Source organism: Larus michahellis, chromosome 2, assembly GCF_964199755.1.
Source record: "Larus michahellis chromosome 2, bLarMic1.1, whole genome shotgun sequence".
In the NCBI taxonomy this organism is placed as follows: Eukaryota; Metazoa; Chordata; class Aves; order Charadriiformes; family Laridae; genus Larus; species Larus michahellis.
In genome coordinates this window covers 122,103,381-122,130,175 of record NC_133897.1, presented here as the reverse complement: position 1 = coordinate 122,130,175, position 26,795 = coordinate 122,103,381, and the positions used below count along the sequence as shown (strand labels likewise).

Below are 26,795 nucleotides of genomic sequence, written 5' to 3'. Positions count from 1 at the left end.
GGATTTACTTTATTTTTACTTTGTGTAAGGCGGGCTGTTAACACATGCCATCAAGCAGAGCTGGGAGTGGAAGGTGGAGTCACTTTTCACAGAGTAGCAAATAAAAATTTTAGATTAATCCAAATTTTCGTAATGGCTAAAACTGCTTCTGGTAATTTCTTTGGACATACGTGTGTGTCAGTACTGCGCTTGTGTACCCAGTCAATTGCCTCAGGTACCTCAGGTGGCCAGCAGCATTTACAGGCACAGCAATTTAGAAACTTCTGGAGATAAGCTATTTCACTCAGTAAAAAGGTATTTAATCGGTTCCTAACTGAAAATTAGAGGCGTTCTGTCTTTTCCTCACTGACCAAATAGGTGATAACCTTTTTTTGGTATTAATATTCAGCACACAATTGCAGAGAATTTTGCTTAGGTAACAGCATTACACTACAAAAATGAGGGTTTTTTTGATTCTCTATGCTAGGAAGAAAAATATTAAGGAAGTGGAGCTACCCCAGGGCCTAGCTTTTTGTTGGTTTTTTTTTGCTGAACCAAGAGCAGTAGGTTTCTGCAGTCGGATGCTCTGGTCCCATACAGATGACAGTCTGCACAAATACCCAGGAAGCTATTTGCATTAAGACTCAGAAACAAAACCAGGAACAGAAACCCCACAAAAAGTTCTCTTAAAAACCAACAATTTTATCTGAAAGATTGAGCATTGGACGAGCCATGAATTCCTGCACTCTAAAAAACAGCCCACTTAGTGTTGCACAACCCTTCAGATCTTCCGGGATGTCATTTTTGTCATGAAGATATCACTCTGTCGCCCTGGAGAGGCTGTGAAGCTGTTTGCCAAGCCTTTCCAGGGTGGAAAGGTGGGTTAGTTAATTAGCCCTATAAGGATTCTTTTCTTTCTTATCAAAGACATTGTTTGGCTGGTGTGAGCTTTTGATACCTGATTTTTTTATTTTTTTTTTTAACATAATCCTCTGTTCACAGTGGTTTAACTCTGTTGGCCCATACAGTGTGCATTTTGGCAGAAATAAATCTATTGTGAAAACTTTTCTCTTTTCTCCCTTCCCTTCCCTTCCCTTCCCTTCCCTTCCCTTCCCTTCCCTTCCCTTCCCTTCCCTTCCCTTCCCCTTCCCCTTCCCCTTCCCCTTCCCCTTCCCCTTCCCCTTCCCCTTCCCCTTCCCCTTCCCCTTCCCCTTCCCCTTCCCCTTCCCCTTCCCCTTCCCCTTCCCCTTCCCCTTCCCCTTCCCACAAATGTTAGTGCAGTACAGTGGATCAAAATTGATCTCCTGATTTCCTTGCAGTTCTGCTTGCAGTTCTGTTGGCTCTGGTAAACTTTCCGTGAGTTTCCAAAATGCACATATGTGGAAGGTTTTAACCAACACTGGCATTTTTAAATGTTGCGATAGCGACTTTCTTTAAATCAGTTCGTGTGTAGATTTTAGCTCCAAACTTGCAGGCAATTCACAGTACTTCACCTTGAAAATTAGTGCTTTAAGTCCTCTCGTTGCCTCATGCCTTGATGCCGGCCTTATAAGGCTGCAAGCCTCAGCTCCCAGAAGGTTTTTCTTCTTCTCTTCCCCATCTCTCCCCATTACACACAGGCTGTGGCACGTTGGTGTCTTGCCTTGGCAGCGCCGTGCTGTGGCTGCCCCTTTCCTCCAGCATCTGGTGCACAGCTCAAGCAAGAGAGAAGCTTAGACCTGCTGCGTCGTGCCTACATCCATGTGCCTGCTGGAATGTTTCTGCTCTGAAAGGAGCCTGGATAGCGAGCGCCATTGCCTCTCAGTGGCTTCATGACCTGGCCTTCCTGACGTCCCACGTAAAGAGATCATAGAATAGAATCATAGAATCATTTAGGTTGGAAAAGACCCTTGAGATCACCGAGTCCAACCATCAACCCCACTCTACAAAGTTCTCCCCTACACCATATCCCTTAACACCACATCTAAACGACTCTTAAACACATCCAGGGATGGTGACTCCACCACTTCCCTGGGCAGCCTATTCCAGTGTCTGACCACTCTTTCTGTGAAGAATTTTTTCCTAATGTCCAGCCTAAACCTACCCTGCTGCAGCCTGAAGCCATTCCCTCTTGTTCTATCGCTAATTACCTGTGAGAAGAGACCAGCACCAACCTCTCTACAATGTCCTTTCAAGTAGTTGTAGAGAGTGATGAGGTCTCCCCTCAGCCTCCTCTTCCTCAAACTAAACAGTCCCAGCTCCTTCAATCGCTCCTCATAAGATTTATTCTGCAGGCCCTTCACCAGCTTCGTTGCCCTCCTCTGCACTCGCTCCAGCACCTCGATATCTCTCTTGTATCGAGGTGCCCAAAACTGGACACAATACTCAAGGTGTGGCCTCACCAGTGCTGAGTACAGGGGGACAATCACCTCCCTCCTTCTGCTGGTCACACTATTTCTAATACAAGCCAGGATGCCATTGGCCCTCTTGGCCACCTGGGCACACTGCTGGCTCATGTTCAGCCGCTTGTCAATTAGAACGCCCAGGTCCTTTTCTGCCAGGCAGCTCTCCAGCCACACTTCCCCAAGCCTGTAGCGATGCATGGGGTTGTTGTGGCCCGAGTGCAGGACCTGGCGCTTGGCCTTGTTGAAGCTCCTACCGTTAACGTTGGCCCATTGGTCCAATCTATCCGAGTCTCTCTGTAGAGCCTCCCTATCCTCATGTAGATCAACACTCCCGCTTAGCTTGGTGTCATCTGCGAACTTGCTGATGATACACTCTATGTCCTTATCAAGGTCATCAATAAAAACGTTAAACAGAAATGGTCCCATGCTTTGTGTTAGAGCTCTCTGGTATTACCTGCCACGTTTTGGGTCATTTTTGGAATACTTTGATTTATTTGAGACATGCCTAAACAGCACTGAAGTCAGCTTTTAACGTAGCAATCAGGGCAAAGTCCCTCTCAGTTGAGAGGGAAATGAACATATAATAATATGAAGAGTTGTAGCTGCTGATACTTGGGAGATAGACCTTTATAAAAGAAAAATGGGATAGTGAAATGGTTCACTGAATTTAGTGTACTTCCTTGAAAAAGTTTGCTTATTTTTTCTGCTAATAGCTGGTCTGCAAACTCTTTGGTTTATACTTGAAAAAATCTTTATCCGTTTTTTCTGACCTGTAAAAAAAAATAATGTGTATAGGATATATTATATATATACGTAGTGCTGTGATTGGCCCCTTGGCTTTAATAGTAAAAACCATATGCAGTAACTATGAATCAGAGACCTCACAGTTGAGAAGAGCTCTACCAAAAAAAAATCCTAACTGTGTATTTTTAAAGTGAATGCAATGCTTGCGTTACTCTAATAAAATCTAGCAGGTATAACAAGCAATATAAAGCCACAAATCATTTTTATAAGGAGCTCACCTGTGTCCAAGTGATTAAAGACTTCTACGTCAAACTGTAACAAATTAGAACAATTGGAGTCCAAGATGGGATATTGACTCAGGTGTTATCAAAACCTATTTGTCTGAGTTAACCTTTCCTTAAGCAGAAGAAACAATGTACTTGAGCTTTCCCAAAAGAACATGTTTCCTAAATAATCATTCATCACTTTCCTGATGCCTGTCACCTGCAGTAGGTATAATTGGCTTCTGGATGTTATTGAATTGCAGGAGTCTTAAAATTTAAAACATTACAGTGACTTAGCCCACTGCTGTTCTGGGATGTGTCTGTAAGCCAGTAATCTTTGTGGTCAGCTTCCTGGCATCAATAGTGAGTGGTTAGTATGGATCAACATCTGGCAGTAGGGAGGTAGAGGGCAAGTACAGCATGGAGTAGGTTCTGGTGCTGTGGGTCCTCTGCGTTAGGAGTTGTTCAGTTTGAACATCTGCTAGTGATTTCTAGAAGGCTTTGGAGTATAGTGTGGCAAGCTCTTCCACAGAGCTAGAAGCACTGATTATTCTCACCAGAAAGTGAAAACTGGCTGGGAAAGGCAAAAGAGGGGCAAGAGGAAAGTAAAACTGCAGGAGTAATTGTTTTAATGCATAAAGCATCATTGTTATAATGTGTAAAACAGGGCAACCATGACGATAAATGTGTTTGGGGAAGGAGTTATTTCAGGATGCTCCCAAGGCTAATAGTTTAATAACTGGGGGAGACTTTGTGTTTATAAGGTAATGACAGCAACTGGAGGTATGGTGGTTACTGCTGCACGTTGTTGCACTAGAATTGTCCAGTGAAGAATTCCTTTTTTTAAATAGACGATGTGAGGGGGTGGTACACACAAAAAATGAAAACATGAGGGCACAGTCACACTGTGGAGATGTTTGAGGAAAATGTGATGTCCTACCTTCCTTCGCCCCATTCCTTCAGCTGGTCTCAGCTTCCTACCAGCAAGGTCTTCACACCTGAAGGTTCGAAACCAAACCTGGGAGAAGTCCCAAAGGAGGCAAGAGCATTGCTCGAGTGTGGACAAAACAGGAGGAGGGGAGTGAGCTGGAAGTGTGGGGCAGAGTGGAGCCGGACTGGGACCGGAGTCAGCCCTGCCCGGGAACATTACACAGCTGACTGAAGGCTTCTTAGGTGCTTTCAGCCTTCTGTAGCATTACCCAATTTCCAAAAACATGAGGACATTCTAACAGCTTGCCACAAAAATATATGGTTACACCTGGTCAGTCTGTGTTCTGGACCATCTTAACTCTGTCACTCGGAGACAGTGCGCTGCTGTCCTTTTCTTCGTCATAACCAGTGATATGCCGTGCCACATGCGTGGGCTGGGACATGCCACTAGCAGGTCCGAGTGTCTGAAATAGCGTAGGGCTCTGCTACACCCTACCAGTGACTGCGTAGCAGGAAGCAGAGGGTGCACGGGGCAAGCTCTCAGCAGGGGTGTGAAGGAACATAGGGGTGCCTGAAGGCGCAAATCCTGTTGGGTCAGTGCTGGAAGCTTAGAGGGTAGAGGGAGACAAGTCTAGCGTGGGTTATCTATTCTGCCTTTTAGGAATAATTTATGGTATGCACTTTCTCCTGGATCGTGTTGTCTTTAGGTGTATTATTTAGCATGAATGAAATCTGTTCTGGCGAGCTGCTGTGCTTGACTGATTTCCTGGGCCAGTGGGAGCCCTGTGAAGTTTACCAAAAGCACAGGCAAAGCCCAGCACCTGGGATGCAACACGCTGACGGGCTAGAAAGTGGCTCTGTTGAAAAAGTCTGAGGGTACCTGGTGAGACAGCAGCGGTGGTGTTGCAAAAGCGGCCAACAGCATATAGGGCTGTATAAGCAAGAGTGCAGCCAGCAGGTCGCAGTTGGTGATTATTCCCCATCATTCAGCACTCATGATGCTACAGCTGGAGTATTGCTTCCAGTTTGGGAAACAGCTTTTTTTCCAGTGGGAGCAATTCCAGTGTACCAAGATGGTCAGGGGGCTGTAGCAAATTATGTGTTAGGAGAGGCAGGGAGAACTGGGTTTATTCAGCGTTGAGAGGGCTGAGGGGAGATTTCTCTGCTGTGCATACCTATCTAATGGGAGGGTATAAAGAAGACCAACAGATTCATCTGAGGTGCCCAGTGGGAGGACAAGAGGCAACAGGCACAAGTTGGAACAGGAGAATTCTGCTTCAGTATAAGAAAAAAAAATATTCTAACATGAGGGTGGTCGAACAAAGAAAGAGGTTGCTCAGAGAAAGTGTGGATTCTCCGAATGTGGAAAAACTAAAAATTTAATTGGACATGGCCCTAGGCAGCCTGCCATAACTAGACCTGCTTTGAGGAGCAGGTTGCACTAGATGACTCTGGGGGTCCTGTCCAACCTGGAGGATTCTACAAGTCTCACCTGATGTCCTGTGCTAAAGTCCACGGTCCTTTGTTGATGTTTCTATAAGTTTTGTGACCATTGATTCTTGTTTGAGTGAACAAGATGGAGCAAGTTTGATTTTCATAGATTATTGCTACGAGAACAAAGTGAAGATCATTTAGCTATGTAATCTGAGAAACAAAAACTTAGAGATATCTGTGCATGAGTTTCTAGATGATTTTAGAGTGATTGCTATGTATGGTATGATATATATTGATATGATATGATATGTATGGTATGTATTTGTTGCTAATATCCTGGAACACATATTTACCTACCATCTATGCTTTACAGATGTTAACTAACACATGGTAATGAATGAATTAACCTAACACAAGAAGAGAGGAGTTAGCTTTCTTCACTTTCAGAACTTAAATTTTAAAATATGCACCAGCAGCCTTAACTTCACCATAGTAAGGTTTAGTGGGTAGGAATAAAGTTGTGCAGTCTTAGACTTTTCATTTCATTTTTTCAGTTTTTTATTACAATTTTGGACAGCAGATGATACCTTATATTTATGTTCAGAAGGAAGAGTGCAGAACAGTATTTTTCTCAGCGTGCCAAACTAGAACTGTGGCATGATTTTAATTCTGTTCCAGCACAGTAAGATTTAGCCTTATTTCACCTATTATTATCCTGTGACTATAAAAAAAATACTTCCAAATTTTTTAATTGAGAATAATTTTGCCTTTAAACGTGCCTGGGGAATATAAAAATCCATTTGCTATTTGGCTGGTGGAAATGGATGCCATTAATAAGCAGCTGCTTCATGAGACCTTTGTTGTGAAGCTCGGCCAGTTAGTTACCCCTGTGGTTTCACATCTGACCCACCGTTTCCTTCTACAGCGGCTTGTTTGTTTGCGAATCACCAGGGAACTGCGAGTTGGCCAAGAAGCAGCTCCCACAGCCGTAGGTGGTGACACCTCCCTCGCTCCGGCCGGTGTCCCCGCAGGAAGCAAGAAAAAGCTGTATCCATACTGTCTCAAGTTAAAATTTCTGGTAGCGTAGCTCATGTTGTCCAAAGAAGCCATTTGTGGGGACTTGTTGATGCTAGAAACCGATATTTTTACAGAACGTGCCCTTTCAAAAAGAGAAGGGGGAGACGTGCACCAGAGCCCTGTGTGTCCTCAGCTCCTGTCAGCTCCACCGAAGGCAGGGCTACGTGGCCACCCCCAGCTCTGCAGCAGTTTTGAGGAGAAACCAGCAAAGAACATCCCACCAGTGTTATCAGCAAAAAACCCGAGTGCTTTCCTTTCATGTTGCGGTGTTTCAAAAATGTTGTCTGGCCAGCGGTGTGAACTGTGAATGAGTATTACGTACCATAAAACCTAGCAGTTTCCTGGATTAGACCAATTAGTGTTTGTTTAGATAATTCAGGGCTTGAATGACTTCCTCTCCGGAAGCTCCAGGACTGAAGTGCAAAGGCGGCACACCTCGGCGGAGCTGCCTGTGCCTTTGCTCTGAAGGGCTTGCGGAAGATAATCACAGCTTTACAAATACGGGTGAGCTGCAGATCACGTCTTACAAGAGGAAGCATTATTCACAGCGCTTCTCAGTTATTAACTGATGGGAATTACAGCCTTGATTCCATGCAATGGCCATTCTGTGATGACACCCGAATTTGAAGCCCAGAATTTGAACTTCACACAGCTCCATGTTCAGGGATTGTGGGGTTTTAGGGGTTGTGGAGGTGAGGAAGGGATATACTATTTCAGTGTATGTTTTCCTTTGCATTTTTTTTAGTATATTCCATATTTCTGAATAAAATGGTCTATACATGTTAGTAGCATTTATCTGATGCACGATCCTTTATGATGAGGTATCTGATGATGATGATGAAGAGCTGAGTGGGTTCCGTTAGGTCCTTGGAAAGGGCTTTTCAAGTTAAACCATTCAAATACGAAACAGAGCAATCTTGTCTATAAAGAGTTATTCCAGTCTTAAGGAAATAACTTCAGGAACAAATGAGCTTTGGACATCTGTTTTGTCTTTTTTTTTTCTTTCCAGTACAATTTCCATACTAGAAAAGCACACACATGGCTGTGCATATGTTGTTTAATCTCTTAATTGCAATTATGATCAAAAAATGAGGAAGGAAGTCTATGACTAGGAGAGCAAGGCAGAGGGGGAGTTAGGCATATGGGATAGACCGATATTCTTGACTTCTCCTTAAGGGAATAGATGTCATCTGTCATTCCCCCTAGCCTGGAAGAGATTATATCAAAGGGATATGCTTCATCCATAATGATGAGATCACCTTTTCTGCTCCTCAGGGAGCTGAAGATGGTGAAAGAAGTTTGCTTCCCTCAAGAGCTTGGCAAATAAGTTCTAGCAAACAGCAAAAACAAAGGGGTGGGAAAGAGATACCCGAGGGAACCAGATATGCTCTGTCATTGCTGCATGACGCAGGTAGCTATTTGAATTGCTGGGATATGTGGATCTGTCCTTTCTTTAAGAACTGGTTATGTTTGTTCTCTTGCCTTCTTTGGCAATTTCAGGTGGCTGTTTCCTCTCACAGAAGATGCAGGAATGTGCAGAACAGTAACAAAGGTTACTTGGCCAACCTTCAGGTTACACACCTTGTACTTGACTACTCAGCTGTTCAAATAAAGTTAGTTTAGTTTCTCCCAGTGTATAGTCAGTTCAGTCTCAATAGACTTGATATGATTTGAAGTATTATCTCCAGTGGGCGAAACCCAAATTTTTTGTTATTATTTTGCAGGTGGCTTCAGGTGAATGCAATGAAGACACTGAGGTTTACAACATTACCCTTAGTACTGGGGATGAGCTCACTTTAATGGGGCAAGCAGAAATCCTTTATGCAAAATCTTCTAAGGAGAAGTCACGACTGAACACCATCTTCAAAAAAATTGGGAAACTTAATTCAATTAGTAAACTAGGCAGAGGCAAAATGCCCTGCCTCATCTGCATGAACCACAGGACCAACGAAAGCATCAGTCTCCCTTTCCAGTGTAAGGGCAAGTTTAGCACCCGCAGCCCGTTGGAGGTGCAGATGCAAGAAGGTGAGCACACGATTCGCAATATAGTAGAAAAAACCAGGCTGCCCGTTAACGTGACTGTGCCAAGTCCTACACCAAGAAACCCTTATGACCTGCATTTTATCCGTGAAGGGCACAGGTACAAGTTTGTCAACATTCAAACCAAGACTGTGGTGGTTTGTTGCGTGCTTCGTGGCAACAAAATTATTCCCATGCATTTTCCCTTGCACTTGACACTTCCGAAATTTATTCTACCTGACAGTCTGGTGAAGGGGGAGCTATGGCACGAATCCCTCATCCAGCACTGGTTTAATATATGCCAGGAACAGTTTGACATAGATGAGTATTCCCGTGCCGTGCGAGATGTGAAAGCTGACTGGAACGAAGACTGCAAGAGCCCGAAGAAGAGCCGATGCACGGGGCACAGCCACGTGCCGAACTCCCTCAGCTACGCACGGGACGAACTTACTCAGTCCTTCCACCGGCTTTCGGTGTGCGTCTATGGAAACAACTTGCATGGCAATAGTGAAGTGAACCTCCACGGCTGCAGGGACTTGTGTAACGAGTGGGCCCTGTTCTCTCATGATGCTCTTCAGTACCAGGAGTCTGGTGACAGCAGCAGCGATTACCTTTTTCCTGAAGTTAGCGAAGAATCGATGTTTCTGCCTACAAAACCCGAACTTCCTTACGAAGAGCTGTGGTTGGACCAAGGGTCTGGAAAGGCTGGTGACCAGCCTCTCACTCGCTCGCTAAGTGAGAAGAACAAATGTGACAACTACAGAGGGTCTTTCCGATCAAAGTGTGCTACCACATCTCTTCCTGTGCCTGCGGCTGTCGGAGCAACCACAAAGTCTTCAGATGTTTCCCTACCTCCACCTCCAGTGCCTCCCAAATCAGAAGCAGTAAGTGAGGGTTATTTATGTTGGTTTGTTTCTTTTTTCAGCTGGTGCAGAATTTGCTTGGGGATTTTTTTAAGGGAAGACTTGAGGGGGGCGCACACAGAGGGGAAGGAAACAGGGAGACTGTGAGATGTGCAACTTCAACTAGTTTCCTACCAAGTGTAAATCATATCCTAAGAATCACCGTAGTATATTTAATATATCTGATCTAGTAACTTAATCCTGATACTTTCAGGTGATATTATTGGGGGTTTTTGCTCCCACCAACAAGGTCTAAGAATTGCTAGGTCACTTCCTTCCCTTGCTTTCCCCATCATCTCTCCACGTGGCCTCCATGTTTTCTCATATTTTCTGTGGCTCTATTCTGTGGCGTGACTCCACTTGGAACTGCCTCGGATCACCTAAGTGTGTGCGTCTTCAACTGATAGGCCCTGATAATGAGGACAGCTAGGATTTTTATGGATTTTAAGTGTTTGTTAATGAGATATTTTCTTCTTGGTTATGAGTCTATGGCAGATTTTGAAGAATATTAAGTGTCATTGACCTTAAGGAAACTTTATCAAGCTAGACCTGAACTAATCGCTCTGTGCCGCTTATTGAAAGAAGACATGTTTAAATAGAAACTCTGCTGAGTTGACAAATGAGCTTTCTAGAGGTCTCAATTTTAAACAGAGCATGTTTCCTGTCCTAGGTTTTCTAATGAAAACTCATGGGAGAAATCACTTCTCCAAACCTGAAACGTCATGGAGACTTCAGAGGCAAAAATACAAGTATATTTTATCAACTGGAGCTTATGTGGACTGGGTGGAAAATCCAGCCATTACGTGGTCTCTTGACATAGTCCTAAACATTATTTTTTAAAAAACACAAAAGAAAAAAGAAAACTTCCCCCAGGAAAGAGTGCCTAGGAATCTTTAGCAAAATTTAAATGATACATACTTATGTCATGTGATTCTTGACAGATATTATGATTTAACAAATTAGTTTTGCAGAGTTTTTGCTGGAATTTAAATAAATAAAATACTGTTCCATTTGCAAGTCCAGTGATATTTTCAAGAGCGTGGCTGCACAGTAAGGTGAGACTAATCTAAGGCCAAACTGCAGCAAACCATGGTGATCCCGTCCCTTTCCTATTCCCCTTTTACAGTCCAGCAGTGTTGGCCGTAGCCTTTCCATCCTGTATTTATTGTTGCATTTATTTGTGCTGGGTTAGCCTGCAGTGGGTCGCTGTTCGGATCCCCCTGGCCTGGCTCTGCAGCTGCTGGGGAGGTGCGATGAGGAGAGGGGAGGACAATGCCAGTGCAGGCATGGAACACACAACGGCAGCCCTTGGACTATGCCGCCAAAACTTCCTCGAAAAGCAGCCGCAGCAAAGGCAGGAAAGTCAAGACATTACGTCTTCTTAGCAAAGAGTGTTTATGTGTAACGTCTAGGTGCAGGAACCCGAGAGCACTTCCTTGCCTCCGAGGTCAGGTACGCGCTGACACGTTGTCCAGACTCCCTTGGACAAGTGCCCAGCAGCACCGTATCGGGATGAGGTTCCCTGGCAGCCTATGCTGATGTAAACCCATGTGGGGCTGGTCCCTCCCTCCTCCTCCTCCTCCTCCTCCTCCTTTCCCAGCCACATGGTCCTGGCTCCTCTTTTGTGCTGGCTCTGGCACTCCTGCTCCTGGGCAGGCAGCCAGGTCTGGATCTGGAAAATGATTAGTTTCCTGCTGATTTCTGCAAGCTGAACTGCTTCAGCGCGGGGTCAAAGGAGTACCAGAGCCAGTGCCGGGGAGCGGGCGGGAGGGCAAAGTGGGGAGGCGGGGGAAGGCTGCCCCTGTGGCGGGGTGAGGGCAGCCGTCCTGGCAGGAGGTTGCTGGCCCCCACCCTGGGTCATGCCGGAGGCGTGGGTGTCTCATCTCACACCTGTGACATGGGTTTTGGGATGGTGGGAGAGCCATGGAGCACCTGCACAGCATTGGTGTGGACCCTCATGCTTGGGGATCCCTCGTGGCATAGCGACTCCCTTCTGGGGGTGGCAGGGCGGCCTTTGGGATACCTACATATGTTGCCTTTTAAGGTCACTTTGAAAAGTTGTCGATTTTGTCATGTGTGTCTTACGTTACTGAGGTAATGTGTGAGCGCTGTCAGCAATTTTGGTATTACTTTCTAGCCGTGCAGGAGAACTAATTTCTGCTAAAGATATTAGCTTGCATTTAGAGGCGGGCAGGGGGTGTAACCCCATAAGAAATAAAACAAAATAAAAAAACCCTGCGTCTCTGTAGATGATAATCATTTAGACTTGGTTTTGTGGCTTCCTGGAACAGCTTTGGAATGAGTATCAGTGATCTACCGAATTCATCAGTGGGCTGGGGCCAAGGCGATGTTTGCATGGTTTCCATGTAGGGTATTTATAGAATAAGTAGATCTCAGGAGCTGCTGATGAACATGCGGTTTAGTCATCACTCCCTCTAGAATGATATTCTGTAGCGTTTCTGCATAAAGGTTGGCTGGCAATTGTATTTTTGCATGCACTAAATTTAAAATGTGTGTACAGGAGCTGGTTGTAGGAGAGAGACAAGGACATTCGGGTGTTTCAGAAGCTGTTCTGGTTTTCTCCTCAGCAGGAGGAGGAAGCATTCAGATATATAATGCTTATTTTCTCAACAACCTTTCAGAAAATCAAAGTAGCATGAAGGCAGAAGGCAAGGGGGGGGGCGGGGTGACCTCTGAATTAAGGCCTGTAAATTTCAAATTGCTTCAGTCCCCAAACGCTAATTTGCATAAAATCAGAGGCTGTTTTCCTGATTGATTTAAAGCACATCCCCGATGGAGCGTGCCGGCAGTGCAGGCTCCGGTTGGCAAGGAGCGTTGAACCTTGCTTTATGCCCACGGTCATGCCGACGATGGGGGGGGTTTTACCCTGGTGGCCTCAGAAGTGGTCACTGCGATGGGCACCTGCGATGCCCAGATTTGTGAGTGATACCCCAGGGCACAGGGGGTGGTGGCAGGGCTTGGGCTGGCACCCAGGAAAAGGAGCAGAGCTCTATAAAATCCACCTCACGCCGTCGGAAAGGGGTCACCATCCCAGGTCACGGGAAGGAGTGCTGGAGCATGGGAAGGCTCCGACATGCACTTTGTCTGTATCTGGCAGCCGCTTGGCATCTAGTGCTTCTGGGCGAAAGAGTATTTCCTTGTAACAGCAGCAGCCATCACAGTCATTGTGTCGCACGGCAGCTGTTCCCCTCCTCTCCTGCGTGGATTTCGTTGCTCTTCGCTTGGACCTAACGAGGGTAGCTCTCCTCTGAAGCATTCCCTTGCTCTTGCAAGATCTCTCCTTTCTGTTCCTCTGCTGGGTTTCCCGAGGGCTGTGTCTGGCAGCTGTAATCGCGGTCTTGTGACGAGGGACCAACTGGGACTGCAAACCGGTATTATTTATGGCCTCGTTCTGATCTGCAATCTAGGTCAGCAAGGGAGCTTGGCATAGTTTGGTATGCCAGCACCTTTGAATGCCGGCAGTCTTCCCAGGAAAGAATTCCTTTTAACCCCTTGACCGTCTGCTGTGCTCCAAGAGCTCCCCTGAATGGTCTCTCTAACCCCATGAGTATATATTCAGTAGCATGCAGTATTAACTTTGCCTAATCTGACTTGGGGAAAAGAAGAAAATATAAAAATGAAGTCCTTAGGCATCCTTGGGGCACGGCACTAGAATGGTTGAAGAGTTTTATGCCTGAATTCAATAACAAACATGAATAAAATTGATTCTTTTTTTTTTTTCTTGAAAGAGCAAATAAGAACCCTTAGAGCAAGATTTATTTCAGTGTTTTATGCTGTCGGGCATTTCCTGTAATTTTGACTTGTTTTGAATTAGGGAAAAAATGTACTATAATGTCCTAGTCCCCAATTTTCCATTTCACAAAAGTACTAAATGGGTTGTTGCATTCTGAAAGCACTGAAGATTGCAAAAGGTTCCACATTTATTTTGTTTTTAAATAAATTAAATCACTTTAATTGCTAATTGTGTGTTGCAGAACTGCTAAGATAACTTTTAGTTCTGCAGTGTTGTTGAATTTAAAAATAAACTATAACTTTCAAACACAAAGAGAATTTCCCTTTTCTGCTGCATCTAAGACTGTTTCAGACAAGGAGAACATAGAGGTCTGCTCCTGCCCAGGGGGAGGTGGTGAGTCCTTAAAAATCCTGACTGGCAGCCTACTTCTCAGTAGCCTTGCTCACCTCTAGGCCTACTAAATAAAGTTGCTCTCCCAAATATAGGATCATAGAATGGATGGGGCTGGAAGGGACCTTAAAGACCATCTAGTTCCAACCACCCTGCCATGGGCAGGGACACCTCCCACTAGGCCAGGTTGCTCAAAGCCCCATCCTTGAACACTTCCAGGGACAGGGCATCCACAACCTCTCTGGGCAACCTGTTCCAGTGCCTCACCACCCTCAGAGTAAAGAATTTCCTCCTGATATCTAATCTAAATCTCTCCTCTTTCAGTTTAAAACTGTTAGCCCTTGTCCTGTCACTACATTCCCTGATAAAGACTCCCTCCCTGTATGTACTGATGAGATGAAGGTTTTAATTCCATCAGTTTTTCTGTGGGGAGTACAGTGCTATAGTTGGGTGTTTTAAGCTGCAAAGTTGGCTGGCTGCAAAAAGGTAGACCCATTGGCTGGGTGCGTTACTTGAACAGGGTCTTCTGCCCACACCTTTCAACTTGTACATTACGTAGTTAACCTTGTCCTGGGCTGCTTTGGCAGCTGCAGAAGGACTGAAGCTCCAGGTCTGAATACCAGCATCTGGTAAACACAGGATATATGTACTATCCCTGGGGGAGGAAGGCTGGGAATTATCCTAGAGCTGGACGGCTGAGTATCACTGGTGAAGTCAGGAAACATCAAAGTCTGTTGATATCTTTTCATTACGTAAGCCTGGTTCATTACATCTAAATAAACAACGCTAATGAAGTTTAAGCCTAATGAATTGCTCCTTACAAAATGTAAAATTTCTGGAACAGTCGGTCTGATTTCGTATGTTACTGGAAGGTTCTTTTACATTGTTTCATTGCTGCTCCTTTTTAAATGAGTGGATATCAAACTACTGAAAGGCACCCTAAAAAAGATTGCCAGTAGCTCTACTGGTAGCAAGGCATTCTTTTGGGCTTCTTTATGACAGCCGCATACTGTTGCAAATGTATATACTTAGGATCATTTTTCTCTTCTCCTCCCTTTTTAATTATTTCCTTTCACAGAATAAGGCAGAACCAGATGCGTTTCATCTGGCTAAGAGTGCTGTTGCCCAGATTTTCTCGCTGCTTACTTACATGTGCTTCTTTTTGTACAGGTAAAAGAGGAATGCAGGCTCCTGAATGCTCCCCCCGTCCCACCACGGAGTTCAAAGCCATCCTCCACCAGTCCTTCCATCCCTCCTCGTACAGTCAAACCGGCACGACAGCAGACCCGCTCTCCTAGCCCTACTCTGTCCTACTACTCTTCGGGACTCCACAACATGTACGTGTTCGAGCTGTCAGAGCCCTGTGCTAGCACTTTTTGAGAAAGTTAAATTTAGCAGTATTCTTTTTGAAGGCGCTTGTGTATAGAGGCGTGGTACTGTGTCGGAGTTGCTGACTTTTTGTGAAATGGGCTAATCTGTCAAGTTACTTTTAAAGAATCAAGGGGAAGCAAAGCTCCAGCAGAAACTATGTTTTAGTAGATAGGATGTAGCATTTTACATTAAATACCTGCACATATTGCTATAGGTAGTCTCACTGTAAAGTGGCACAGGCTGTCTAAATGGAAAATCCTGTACAGTTCTGTATAATTTTTGCAAGACTTGAATCTTCAAACCAGAACATCTCAAAGCTAGTTTTCGAGTGGGATTTCAGTGCTACATGCATGCAGTGCAGCCAGCTCTGATAAGTGGGGGCACAAAAGGGGTGTAGTAATCCAGAAATGTGTTGTGCCATCTATATGGGAACCAACGGGGTGGGCGTGATGGAGAACAGAGAGGCCAGCAGACACCACTGAGTGCAAAGTGAGGTGTAGCGGAAGGGGGCCAGACAGCTTCCAGATCAAACCCACTTCAGCACAAACCTAGCCCACAAACTGGAAAATCCACTCAGGTTAGTCAAAAGTAGATTTTGGATTATGTGGCTGCAAACCTTTTCGTAGCAATGCGGTGTTCTTCCTTTGGCTTTAGAAAGTGTATAGCTTTTGAAGTCTCACCTTCTTTTTGACTTTATTGTCTTGTTGCCATTATTTTTGGTATCTATTCAATGACAAGATACTACCTGTCTGGATATTACAAATTGATCTGAAATGCCACTGAAATCATTTCAGCCTAGATGCCATTGGTATAATAACTTATGCTGGAATTGCCTTTCTAAGCCATACTGCACATTTGCAGCTTAGTGTTGTGTATCTGGCAATGATCACTCTAGATCAAGGCTGTTCGTTTGTTTTTATGAAAGCCTGTTGGGTAGTTCTGTCAAGGTCTACTCCACAGGAGGCACCAGACCTCCCAGCATTTGAGGCCCACCAAATGCTGCTTTCTCTCTTTGTAGCTAAGAATACATCTGCCTCCCAAGAAACCAGGAAAACAATGAGAAGTGAAGTTTCTCAGGAATACAGGTGGTATTATTTGCCCTGAACTTCACAATATTTGCATGAAATTCATCTCCAGCTTGAGTCCAGGCCAGATATCTCCATCTTGGTAGAATTGACTGAGTGCTGCAGAGGATGCTGCTAAAAAAATGGCAATGTGTGGAGTAACCAGGTTGCTAGTGAGGTTGCTTTTCATGTCTTCCCATTTTTATCAATGATCTTATTTTCTGGATTGTAAAGGGTTGCAGCCAATATTTTAAACCCAAACAAAACCAATATGATTTGTCCTTATCTGCCTATAAAAATGTCTGATGTCTGACTTCAGCTGTATTTGAGGTTTCTCTTGCATCCTTTGGCACTGAGTCCCAGTGAGTTAATTTTGGTGGAGGATGAATAAGGAAGCACTTTGAAAATGTTACTTTATCAGTTTCCAGTAATTCCGTTAATCTTTTAAATCATTAAATGTTCCCATTTCTAATATTGAATTAGAGAACAGAAATACGATCAATCCCTTTAATTCCTCTGTATTGCTTACGACACCTCACTGACTGTCTTCTCTGAATTGAACAGCCCAATGGCTAGATTTGTGAAAAATGCTTTGCACTGTGTACGTTACAGCAGTTGGCCTTTAAACAGCCAGAAATGACCGCATGACGGTGTATTCTTGTTGAGGAGGGAAAAAAAATAATCATAGAATGGTTTAGATTGGAAGGGACCTTAAAGATTGTCTAGTTCCAACCCCCTGCCATGGCCAGCGACACCTTCCACTAGACCAGGTTTGCTCAAAGCCCCATCCAGCCTGGCCTTGAACACTTCCAGGGATGGGACATCCACAACTTCCCTGGACAGCCTGTTCCTGTGCCTCACCACCCTCATAGTGAAAAATTTCTTCCTTATATCTAATCTAAGTCTACCCTTTTCCAATTTGAAGCCATTACCCCTCGTCCTATCACTACATGCCCTTGTAAAAAGTCCCTCCCCAGCTTTCTTGTAGGCCCCCTTTAGGTGCTGGAAGGCTGCTGTGAGGTCTTCCCGGAGCCTTGTTTTCTTCAGGCTGAACAACCCCAATGCTTTCAGCCTTGTAAACTGCTGTTGTAAACATCCAGCTGCTTTAACTTGCAGACTTGTATTTGTGACGTAAACAGTAAAAAATAAAAGTTTGGAGGGCATGGAGTGGAGAGCGAGGGATGGTTAGACAGAGAGGGGAAACTGCATCTCTTAGGGCTGTTTTCTAACTTATAAAATTAGTTTTATAACTCACTTTCAGTCATATAGATTAGAGCTGCTTTTACGCATCTGCTCTTTGTGTTTGAGCTGGGCAAGTCCAGGTTGGCTGCCTCTCTGACTTACTGTAAGCACACAGGGGTCTATTTTTTGTGTCAATCCATTCAGAACTATGCTGGTTTTTTGAAAGCTGCTGCCCTCCTCAAGCGGTTCTCACTGAGCTGTCACAAAATGACTACCTAGTTTCTTTCTTGAGTTAGTTAGTTTCCAGAAGAGGGAGGTGAGTAATTAAAACAATTATTTCAACTGTTGGTTTCCCTCTGTTTTGTTAGATGAGGATTTTGTAAATCTGCTAATTGTTTTTCCAGTGTTCTGGCTTAATTGGCCAGAATTCCAGATTCTGTAATTCCCAGTCCTTCAGACTTTCTAAAAGAAAGTGGCGCAAAAGCAGCAAGCATTTGCTTTTGATAACAGATTACATGCTTTTGTTGGCGTCTCTGCCTCTCAGGAACACCTGGATATAAACCATCAGTTCCCTCAGACAGGCTGAGCTTAGTTTACCACCTGGAAGTAGGTCAGGGTGACTTTCTTTACGTGCCTTTGAAAAGCAAGCGTTTCTCATCATAGCTTTTGAAGGATATGGACGAAAAACTAAGTTACTGCGGGGTAAGCTTAAAACCTGATACTTCAGCACACGCAGCTAGGTCTGCTTACACTTCCAGGTAAAACTCTTCCTTTGGCAGTAAGCATTAACTTATTCTGTGTTATTATACTGTGCACTGGTGCAGTTTTTGCACCGGTGACTGGTGGGGAAGGATTGTGTGCACGTGCAAGTGCCGTAACAAATGAAAACGTTGGCTCCAAAAGAGCTTTAGGTCATCTCTTACGTCAGTCAAGCTTGGGTCTGGTGCAATGATGACCTGCTCCTGTTACGAGCTTTTGCATGCCATGACACATCTGCGGTATATAAATATAAAATACAGGATTAGAACATCTTCTAGTGTATGTGAGGCTGTTCCTTTTCCATGGTGGCGTCCCTCAGGAATTTGCCAGTGGAAAAACTGAGTGTTCAGGAGATGATACAGAATTGAATTGAGACATCTACTTTTTTACAAGCTTGAAAAACCAAGACGTGAGGCCTTTGGGTATATCAGCATCTTGTCAGGCTCGTAGAAGGAGTAAAAGAACTGTCAATGCATTATTCAGACGTGTTGTTAATTCAAATCTGAAAAGTTCTGCCAGAGGAAAGAAGATTCTTTCCTTGTGACAGCCACCCTCTGACTCTGTCAGATGATTTATTAATTTATTCAAATGCCACATTTTTTTGTACTAACAACATCCTTTCTGCTTTGTTCCTTAAGCAATGTCACAGAGAGCGACAACACCAACCCAACTGAGAGCACACCTGTTTCCTGCTACCCTTGTAACATGATGAAATCCGAGTCCAAAGAGCCCGAGAGCACGATGCCTTTGGGAAGCCCCTCAACTGAAGCCCTGCCTTCGAGGTTATCTTGGCCAAACCATTTTTCGGGGACTGCTGAAGGCCAGAATAGAAGTGATTTCCTGCTCGATCCAAGCAAGAGCTACAGTTACCCCAGACAGAAGACTCCAGGTACGCCAAAGAGAAACTGTCCAGCACCTTTGACTTTTGACTTCGATGGGTGTGAGCTCCCGGCGGGGTACTCCCCGCTGACCCCATCAGAGTTCACAAACACCATCTCTAACTGTCCAAAGTCGGCAAGTTACTCTCTAGACTGCACTGATGAGAAAACTCTGGGAGTCAGCAACACAAAGCAGAGCCATTCGTGTCCTGCCTTACCTCCTCGGGCACCGAAGTCAAGTGAAGAGAAAACAGTTACAGACACGTGTCCCTTGCCACTGAAAATAGATGGTGCCGAGGAGGAGTTGAAAACTGGTTCTCCAGACCTCTTGGAAGATCAGTATCTCGTTAAAAAGGGCATACAGGATACATTCTCTGTGTCTTATCCCTTCTCATCTCCCCTCCATCTCCAGTTAGCACCAAGATCTTGTGGGGATGGCTCTCCCTGGCAGCCACCTACGGACCTTTCTGGACTCTCCATAGAGGAAGTGTCTAAATCGCTGAGGTTTATTGGTCTGTCAGAAGACGTCATATCGTTTTTTGTTACAGAGAAGATTGACGGCAATTTACTGGTTCAGCTTACGGAAGAAATCCTGTCAGAAGACTTTAAGCTAAGCAAATTGCAGGTTAAGAAAATACTACAGTTCATTAATGGCTGGCGGCCCAAGATGTGATGCCGACTAGTTATTAGAGAAACTGTACGCGATGTGCTCGATGCACTTCAGCTAATACATCACTTCCTGTTTTTTGCACTAAAAGCCCTTCCTGTAAATAGTAGTAGAAAAATTCTTACTATGCAGATAAACGTTTTCGAGTGGTGGATGGATATTTTTTTTTTGTTTTGGTTTGTCAATAATAAAGGTAGAGAATCTGCAGAGGTGTGCCTTGTGCATCCCTGAACGTTCAACAGCTGCTAAAAACTGGACACTAAGGGAACTTTTACTTCGTAGTCTGTTAAGACTTAGTTGTATTTATTACTGAACAATTTGATGCTGAAAGACACACACCAATCCAGTTTACAGTTTTGTGTTAACTGCAAAAAAAAAATGTATTTCTTACGGGATTATTTCTGTTCAAATAATATTTGGCAACATGCTGTGACTTTCTTCCGTTTCTGTTAACAAGAAGCACGTTCAGATATACAAAAACATCATTTTGACACTACATCTGAAAATGTTAAGAGTTGCTGTGAAGTGCCACTAATACACTACTCTTGCAGCCTATTTTTACTAACAGTATCTTCCTGACTACCTGTAATGTGGATACACTTTCCGTGCGACTTTGGGCAAAAAGAGTTAAATGTTTTCAAAACAAGAGTCTTGCTCAGCTCATTGCCCAGAGGGGAGGGAGAAGGGGGATTTTCCTACTGAGCCACTCTGCCCTGGCCAATTAAAAGTTTATGACCTGTAGATTTCAAAAGTTGCTTTTGTAGTCGGATGGCTGGAGCAAGTAGCATGACTTCTGGTCGTGCAGCTTTCTCATGGGAAAAGCAGTTCAGCACACAGACTCTTCTCTCGGCAGATCCTGCTAGCGCAGCCCCTGCAATGGCCTTGCTCTGGCGAAAGGCAACCCCTCCTATTTCCTCTGCTGCTGTTACCATCCTCTGAAAATGCACTTGATGTGCTATCCTATTCCTGCGGTCGGATCTGTGTGGGAAGGTGATAGTACTCCTGTAGGATGCCTTTGAAATAAAGCATTAGCGAGGTGGGAGCAGAAACAGCGCCTTACATGCTGGTAAGAAGGGGCCAAGTGAGGGTTTGGGCCATGCCTTGGGAAGTGCTTGTGATGTTTGAGTTCACCTGTCCTGTTTGCAGTGGATGCAGGAGGATGCGTGTGTCAAAGTGGGAGGAACCGTAGCATCGTAAGATGTGCTAATTCAGTTGCCCAGCTGCAAAAACTCACTGCAATAGATGTCACATGGAGGCAGCAGTCAAAAGGGAGCACAGAAATGGGAAGGGGACATTAGGCTGCCCCTGGAGACCTTTCAAATTTAACTGTTTCGAAGGCTAGAAATAGGATTAACTTTTGTTAGTCCGTTAGCTGATGTCTTGTGCTTGGTAGAGCTCTCTGAATTATGTCTAAATAACCCCAGGATCCTCTGCTTTTGTAGTACTGATTGCAGGGGTTCAGGAAACAGTCTGTGGTGTCCATCCTCAGCAACCGTGCGTGCCCAGGATCCTCAGGTGGTCAGAGCCAGGGATGCTGGAGCAGCTTCACCTTCATCCGCTGCTGAGCAGAGCCCTGGACAGGGTGACACCATCACCTGCTTTTCTTACCTTTTTGAAGTACAAAAAATCTCACTTTTTCCATTGTAGAGCACGTAGTGGGAGCATCAGGAGGAAATACAGAGGAGGGACAAAATGAGAGGCTGCTGTTGCCTGTTCTCTCAACCATATTGACTCATTAAAAAGAATTTCCTGCAAATGGAGTTTTCTGTTGCCCGGGCAAATTTCATGTCATGTCTCCATGCGGAAGTCAAGATGCATCATTTGTCTTGCAATAATTCAAACCACCGGTTCCCAACCAGAGAGCAAAGCCCAATTGACGTGGGTACTAGAAAGCAGTGAGCCAAAAAACATCCCAATAGAAAAACCCCAAGAGTTCATAATCCTACTCTTTTTCTTAATGTATTGACTTTTAGCAACAGATCAATAGCTTTCTCCGGGTGCATTTTAATTAGCGTCCTAACATATTTTAGCTGCAAGTAAGACTAAATCAAATCCAAGTACTGTTCAGATGTGTATGCTTGTTGGTAGGCATGTGCAAGTTGAAGTCAACTGCATTTATCCCTCACTATGTCCAATGAGCATTCAGATTTGAAAGGGCCAAATTTTAAATGTCAGGTACTTCTGTTTGTTTTACTTGGCTTGTTAATTCCAGGTAAAGTAAGTAAAAAATTCCAGGTAAAATAAGTAAAATAGCTCTCTCTCTCAAAAAAAAAAAAAAAAAGGCAGTCTTGTAATATTAACATTAAATATTTCGGATGCCCCTGGGATATTAACATCCTCAAGAAAATAACGTTGTTTGACTGCGGATGGATACCTGTTCTGTTATCTCTGTTTACCTGCTTGGAATGTTTTTTCTGGCCATCACCCTGGTGGAATTTGCAAATTTGCATTCATGAGCGTGCTGCATTAAGATGGCGTATGCATAGACCAAAATAAAACTGGCCTGTTGAAAGGCCCAGAAATGTGCAATGATTTCAGAAGCAGATCCTGTGTGCAAAAGTACAGCTAAAGCCTCTAATTGCAAACTTGCTATTGATGTCCTTCCAGTTGTCTTGCTCTGGCTTGGCACTGCTTACTCATTTTTATGCATAATATGTTAGCATTTCACTTTTCTTTTGCCCTTAGCAGCTCATCATCTTAATTTTCCAAGCCATTTTTTGCAATTTAGGTGTTCCTAACCTTTGTGTTGTGTGAATTAGATGACTGTGGCGTCGAGCCAACTGCTGTGATGTCCAAGCTGAACTGAAGCATCTGCTCTGGTGAAATCAGGAGACGGAGTAGAATCATAGAATCATAGAATTGTTGAGGTTGGAAGGGACCTTTAAGATCATCAAGTCCAACCTTTAACCTACCCTGACAAAAGCCACTTCTAAACCATGTCCCTAAGTGCCCCATCTACGCTTTTTTTAAACACCTCCAGGGATGATGAATCCACCACCTCCCTGGGCAGCCTATTCCAATGTTTAATAACCCTTTCAGTGAAAAAATGTTTCCTAATATCCAATCTAAACCTCCCCTGACATAACTTGAACCTGTTTCCTCTCGTCCTATCACTTGTCACCAGGGAGAAGAGGTCAGCCCCCATCTGAGTATGGTGGCTCGGCCTCTCTGCCGCTGTGTAGGTAGCCAGGCTATGGCAACACTGATGCCCATGGGATCTAACTTATTTGCTTTCCTCTTGAGCTTTGTTGCCATGGTGTTCAGGGGGTCAGGACCATCCTCAGCGCTGTAGAAGGAAGGCTGAACAAGGCAGACCAATGTGAATGTGTCGATCTCATGGAAAGTCCCTGGCAATAAATGGATGTTGGCACCTTTGAAATGGGGCAGGAGCTAAGTCCTTCAGGCCTTAGCAGAGAACCACACAGTCCCTTTAGAAGGATGGGGTGTAAAACCTGGCAACTTTAATCTGTTAAATGTTACAAAATGCTGCATTGCTTATTGTACTTTGAGATGGAGGGTAACTTTAATGTTCCCACTGTGATTAGGAAGTATCTGAAAACTCTGGGGAATATCCCTGTGATATGAACTTTTTACCAGCTGATGTGAATAGGAGGAGACAGCACTCAGGGTTTGATAGGACTTGCAAACCGCCCTAGCAAACCGAGCAGCGCCGGGCACTCTCTTGTGGGAGTCCCTTGCTGCTGAGAAGCTGACATGAGGTCTTGCCTGATTTGGTGCAACCCAACCGGCCTGTGCAATGAGTGATCCTAGGCAGCTCCCAAGCACAGCTCGGAGGTTAGCAATGGGGAAAGCAGCCTGGTTTTGAAGAGGAGTTCACCCATGTTGATACGAGCTCTGTTGTTTGTCCTTGGGGCCTGAGAGAAGGCTCTGGCCCATTTTATCTGCTAACAGAGATGTAGCTATTGAGTTCAGACAGCACGTGTCATGCCAGAGTGGACCTAGAGTCTTCTACTTTTTCACGGCACTCTGCTAAAATAGCCCAACCCTAACCTTGGACTTCTTTCCTCAGATTAAATAAATGTAAGGCCTCTGGTGCTTATTTAGTGATCGATGTCTGAAGTTGTGTGTCATCCTTGGGGGTTTTGTTTGTCTGGGGGTTTTGGTAGCAAAAAAATCTGGTGTGTCATTCTGTATGGAGCCGTCTCTTTGTCCTGCACCAAGAAACACATCCTTTCTATGCAACAGTTGCATGGCAGCGCAAGGACTGATGCTGCCTTCAGCGGCGAAAGCTGGATTCTGACATGGGGGCTTTTCTGGAGGTGGACACGGAATCGACCAGGGGAGGAATGGGGAGGAAACTTGAGGGGAAATGCTGGTTTCCTTTAAATGCTCGTTGTGCCTAGGATTAAGACTCTTTGTGTTGCTGCCTGGCTGGCTAACCAAAGCTGTATTGAAATCAAGTGCATATTTGCGTTCTTATTCTTGCCGTTTTGTAAAAATTGCCTACGGCTAGAAATTTAGAGACAGAAAACATTTGGTCCATCCAAAATTGGAAGGAAAATGTATTTTGAAGTGTTCTTTGCAGCTAGAAGCAAGGGTTGAAGTAACTGCAAATTGCACAGTTTTTTCCAATACAACAATTTTACTTGCCACTTTAATTGACTTTATTCCACAACAACAGCTTCAAGAGAAACAGCGTGAATAGCGATGTTTGTCGCAAAAAAACACCATGTTTCAAATCTGTCTGTAAATACTTGAAATGTTTTCCCCTATCTTTTCTTCTTGAGTCAACTCCTTGATTGTCTCCCCGCTACATAAAGTGTGCTGGCACCAGTTCCTTGCGTGCTGCCGGGGGGGGTGCCTGCCTGCGGGCCAGGCGGGGGGTACACCACGCTACCTAAAAGCCAAACACCAGCCCTGTGTGAAAGGACAAGGGCTTCGCCCAGCTCTCCTGGCTCCTCTTTTTGATGCTGTGAAATTGCAGCTTTCCCGTGTATGAGCTAGAAGGTACGAATGAAATCCTAATAGAAGTGAGGGATTGTCCATTTTCTTCATGGTATTAGGGGTGGCAGGGCAGTAGGGAAACGCAGGCCCCTTGTTGAGACCTAGCAATAAATGACTCTTCATTTGTTACGTCTTAAACTCCTAATAGTCCAGGAGTTGTTCAGACTTTACCATTTCTGTGCGTAATAACCAAATTTTCAGCGTGCAAATCTGCAGAGTGATTCTCTTGACTTGGACAATCTTCTGAATTGTATTCAAAATATCTGTTAGTTCTTAGCTCTTTAGGTTCACTTTGGGTAGGTCAAAAAAGTACATTTCCGTTATAAAACGAAGCATGGGTTTTGTGGAATTCTGTGCTGTTTTGGGCTTTTGTGTAAAAGGCTGAAGGCAGATTATTATTTAAACCAGGTGCAAATAAATATCCCTGTAATGTATATGAACAAATTTAAACGGCGTATTGTAAGTATATAAACTGTATATTAAAGACACTATTTTCATGATATTTCAAACGTGTACAGAATTTGTTGTATGGAATTGGTTGGGTTGCTTGTATTATATAAAATGGTTTTTGTTCAGTAATTTCACTGACTTATCCTCTTGCTCATCTCGGTATAATTTGGAAGTAAGCACTTCTCAAATAGTGAATTCACAAAGTAAGATTGGGATAATCGAGAGGAGTGATCAGACTTTTGCATTTAACCTCTTAAGACACATTACTTTTCCCTGTCTTGTAATTTCACGTGGTCCCCTTCAGCAAGAGCATCGAACTGTGTGTTCCCCACAGAATTTGTTGCCAGATAGCTTTCCTGTCTCCAGGAGATATTCACCTAAAACACTATTTTCCCAGGCCCTCAGCCGATTATCTTTGTTTTAGAGAAATGCAGTCAATTATAATTTGGATATGCTTTCAAGTGCAAAGACCACGCGCAAGTATTTCTGCTTTGCAAAATGTCGCTGAAGCATTTATTGGGTGGGGAGAAAATAAGAGACAAAACAACGTTGTGCTCTGGATTGTCTGCTCACGTTCCCTCCAATATTGGCAACAGGGGGAAATGTCAGCTCTACAACCACCCACACGTCATGCAGGTAAGGTGCTGTTGTGCCAAATTCCCCTTGGGCTGAACCTTCTTTCGCTCATACTAGGCCAAAAGAAAGTTGTGGAGGGTTTTATGGAGGGACTGGTATGTTTATGAGAAATAAAGCAGGGCAGAATCTGCAATAATGGTTGCCATTGGATTTGAGACAGATGGGGTTTACTTGCCTCCAACACTCACATCTGGGAGAGGGGAGAAGCGTGTCTGGAGGCAGGATGTGCATTGTGTGGGTTGGGGAACAGAGAGAAGCAGAGTTGCTTTCACAAGTTAAGAAAAATCTCTTTCACCATGAGCAGGGCTGTCTAGGGCACATCTCTGCTCCGCTCTCCAAGGAGGGGAAAGGAAAATAATTAATTTTCTGAATGCTCTGGTCAGTTGGTTCCAGGTTAGGCAAAAGGGTCTACAGGAAAGCATTCAGTGCAGGAAGGGGAAGAGAAGGGCTATAGCCCAAGTCAAAATGTGGCCATCCCCCTATCAGGGAAGAGCTCTTCTAAGACAGGTGTTTTCTGTTTACGTGTGTGTGTTATAGTAGTCATCAAGCCTGACATAAATCTCCTGTCTGACTCTAATCACCATGGCTACCTGTAAATGTGAATAAGGAATGCAGGCAGGGGAGGGACCTGAAAACACAGCTCTCTTTGGGAAGTGCAAGCTTAACACTTGTGGACATGCTGCTCCTCTTGGTATCATAAATTTGCTAATTAGACCTCCCCTAGATCTGTTAGGTGTGAATGTACCCTGTTCTCGCTCTCGCTGGGGCTCCTGTCCTTGAGTCGAGTTGCTATGGGATTCAGGATATTGAGAGAGCCTGACGTCCTGTCTCATGTTGCCAGTGACTAATCACTGAAGTCCTTAGTTGCAGTAGACTGTGCTAGCTCAGGTCATCACTAGCTCGGGGCACTCTGCACCATGCTCTGTTGCCCAGATATAAACATGCTT

At 44.4% G+C, this 26,795-nt stretch overlaps 1 protein-coding gene across 4 annotated transcripts in view; it reads left to right on the top strand.

Annotated features, from left to right (window-relative positions):
* GAREM1 (GRB2 associated regulator of MAPK1 subtype 1) overlaps window positions 1-25,264 on the top strand; it is a 107,223-nt gene extending 81,959 nt beyond the window's left edge. For all 4 annotated transcript variants that reach the window (XM_074576926.1, XM_074576929.1, XM_074576927.1 and 1 more), the window contains 3 exons: window positions 8,536-9,714; window positions 15,047-15,213; window positions 18,891-25,264. In XM_074576926.1, the coding sequence (XP_074433027.1) occupies window positions 8,536-9,714; window positions 15,047-15,213; window positions 18,891-19,803 (2,259 nt within the window). In that variant the 3' untranslated portion in view covers window positions 19,804-25,264. The remainder of the gene's footprint in view (window positions 1-8,535; window positions 9,715-15,046; window positions 15,214-18,890) is intronic.
* The last annotated feature ends 1,531 nt before the right edge of the window (window positions 25,265-26,795 follow it).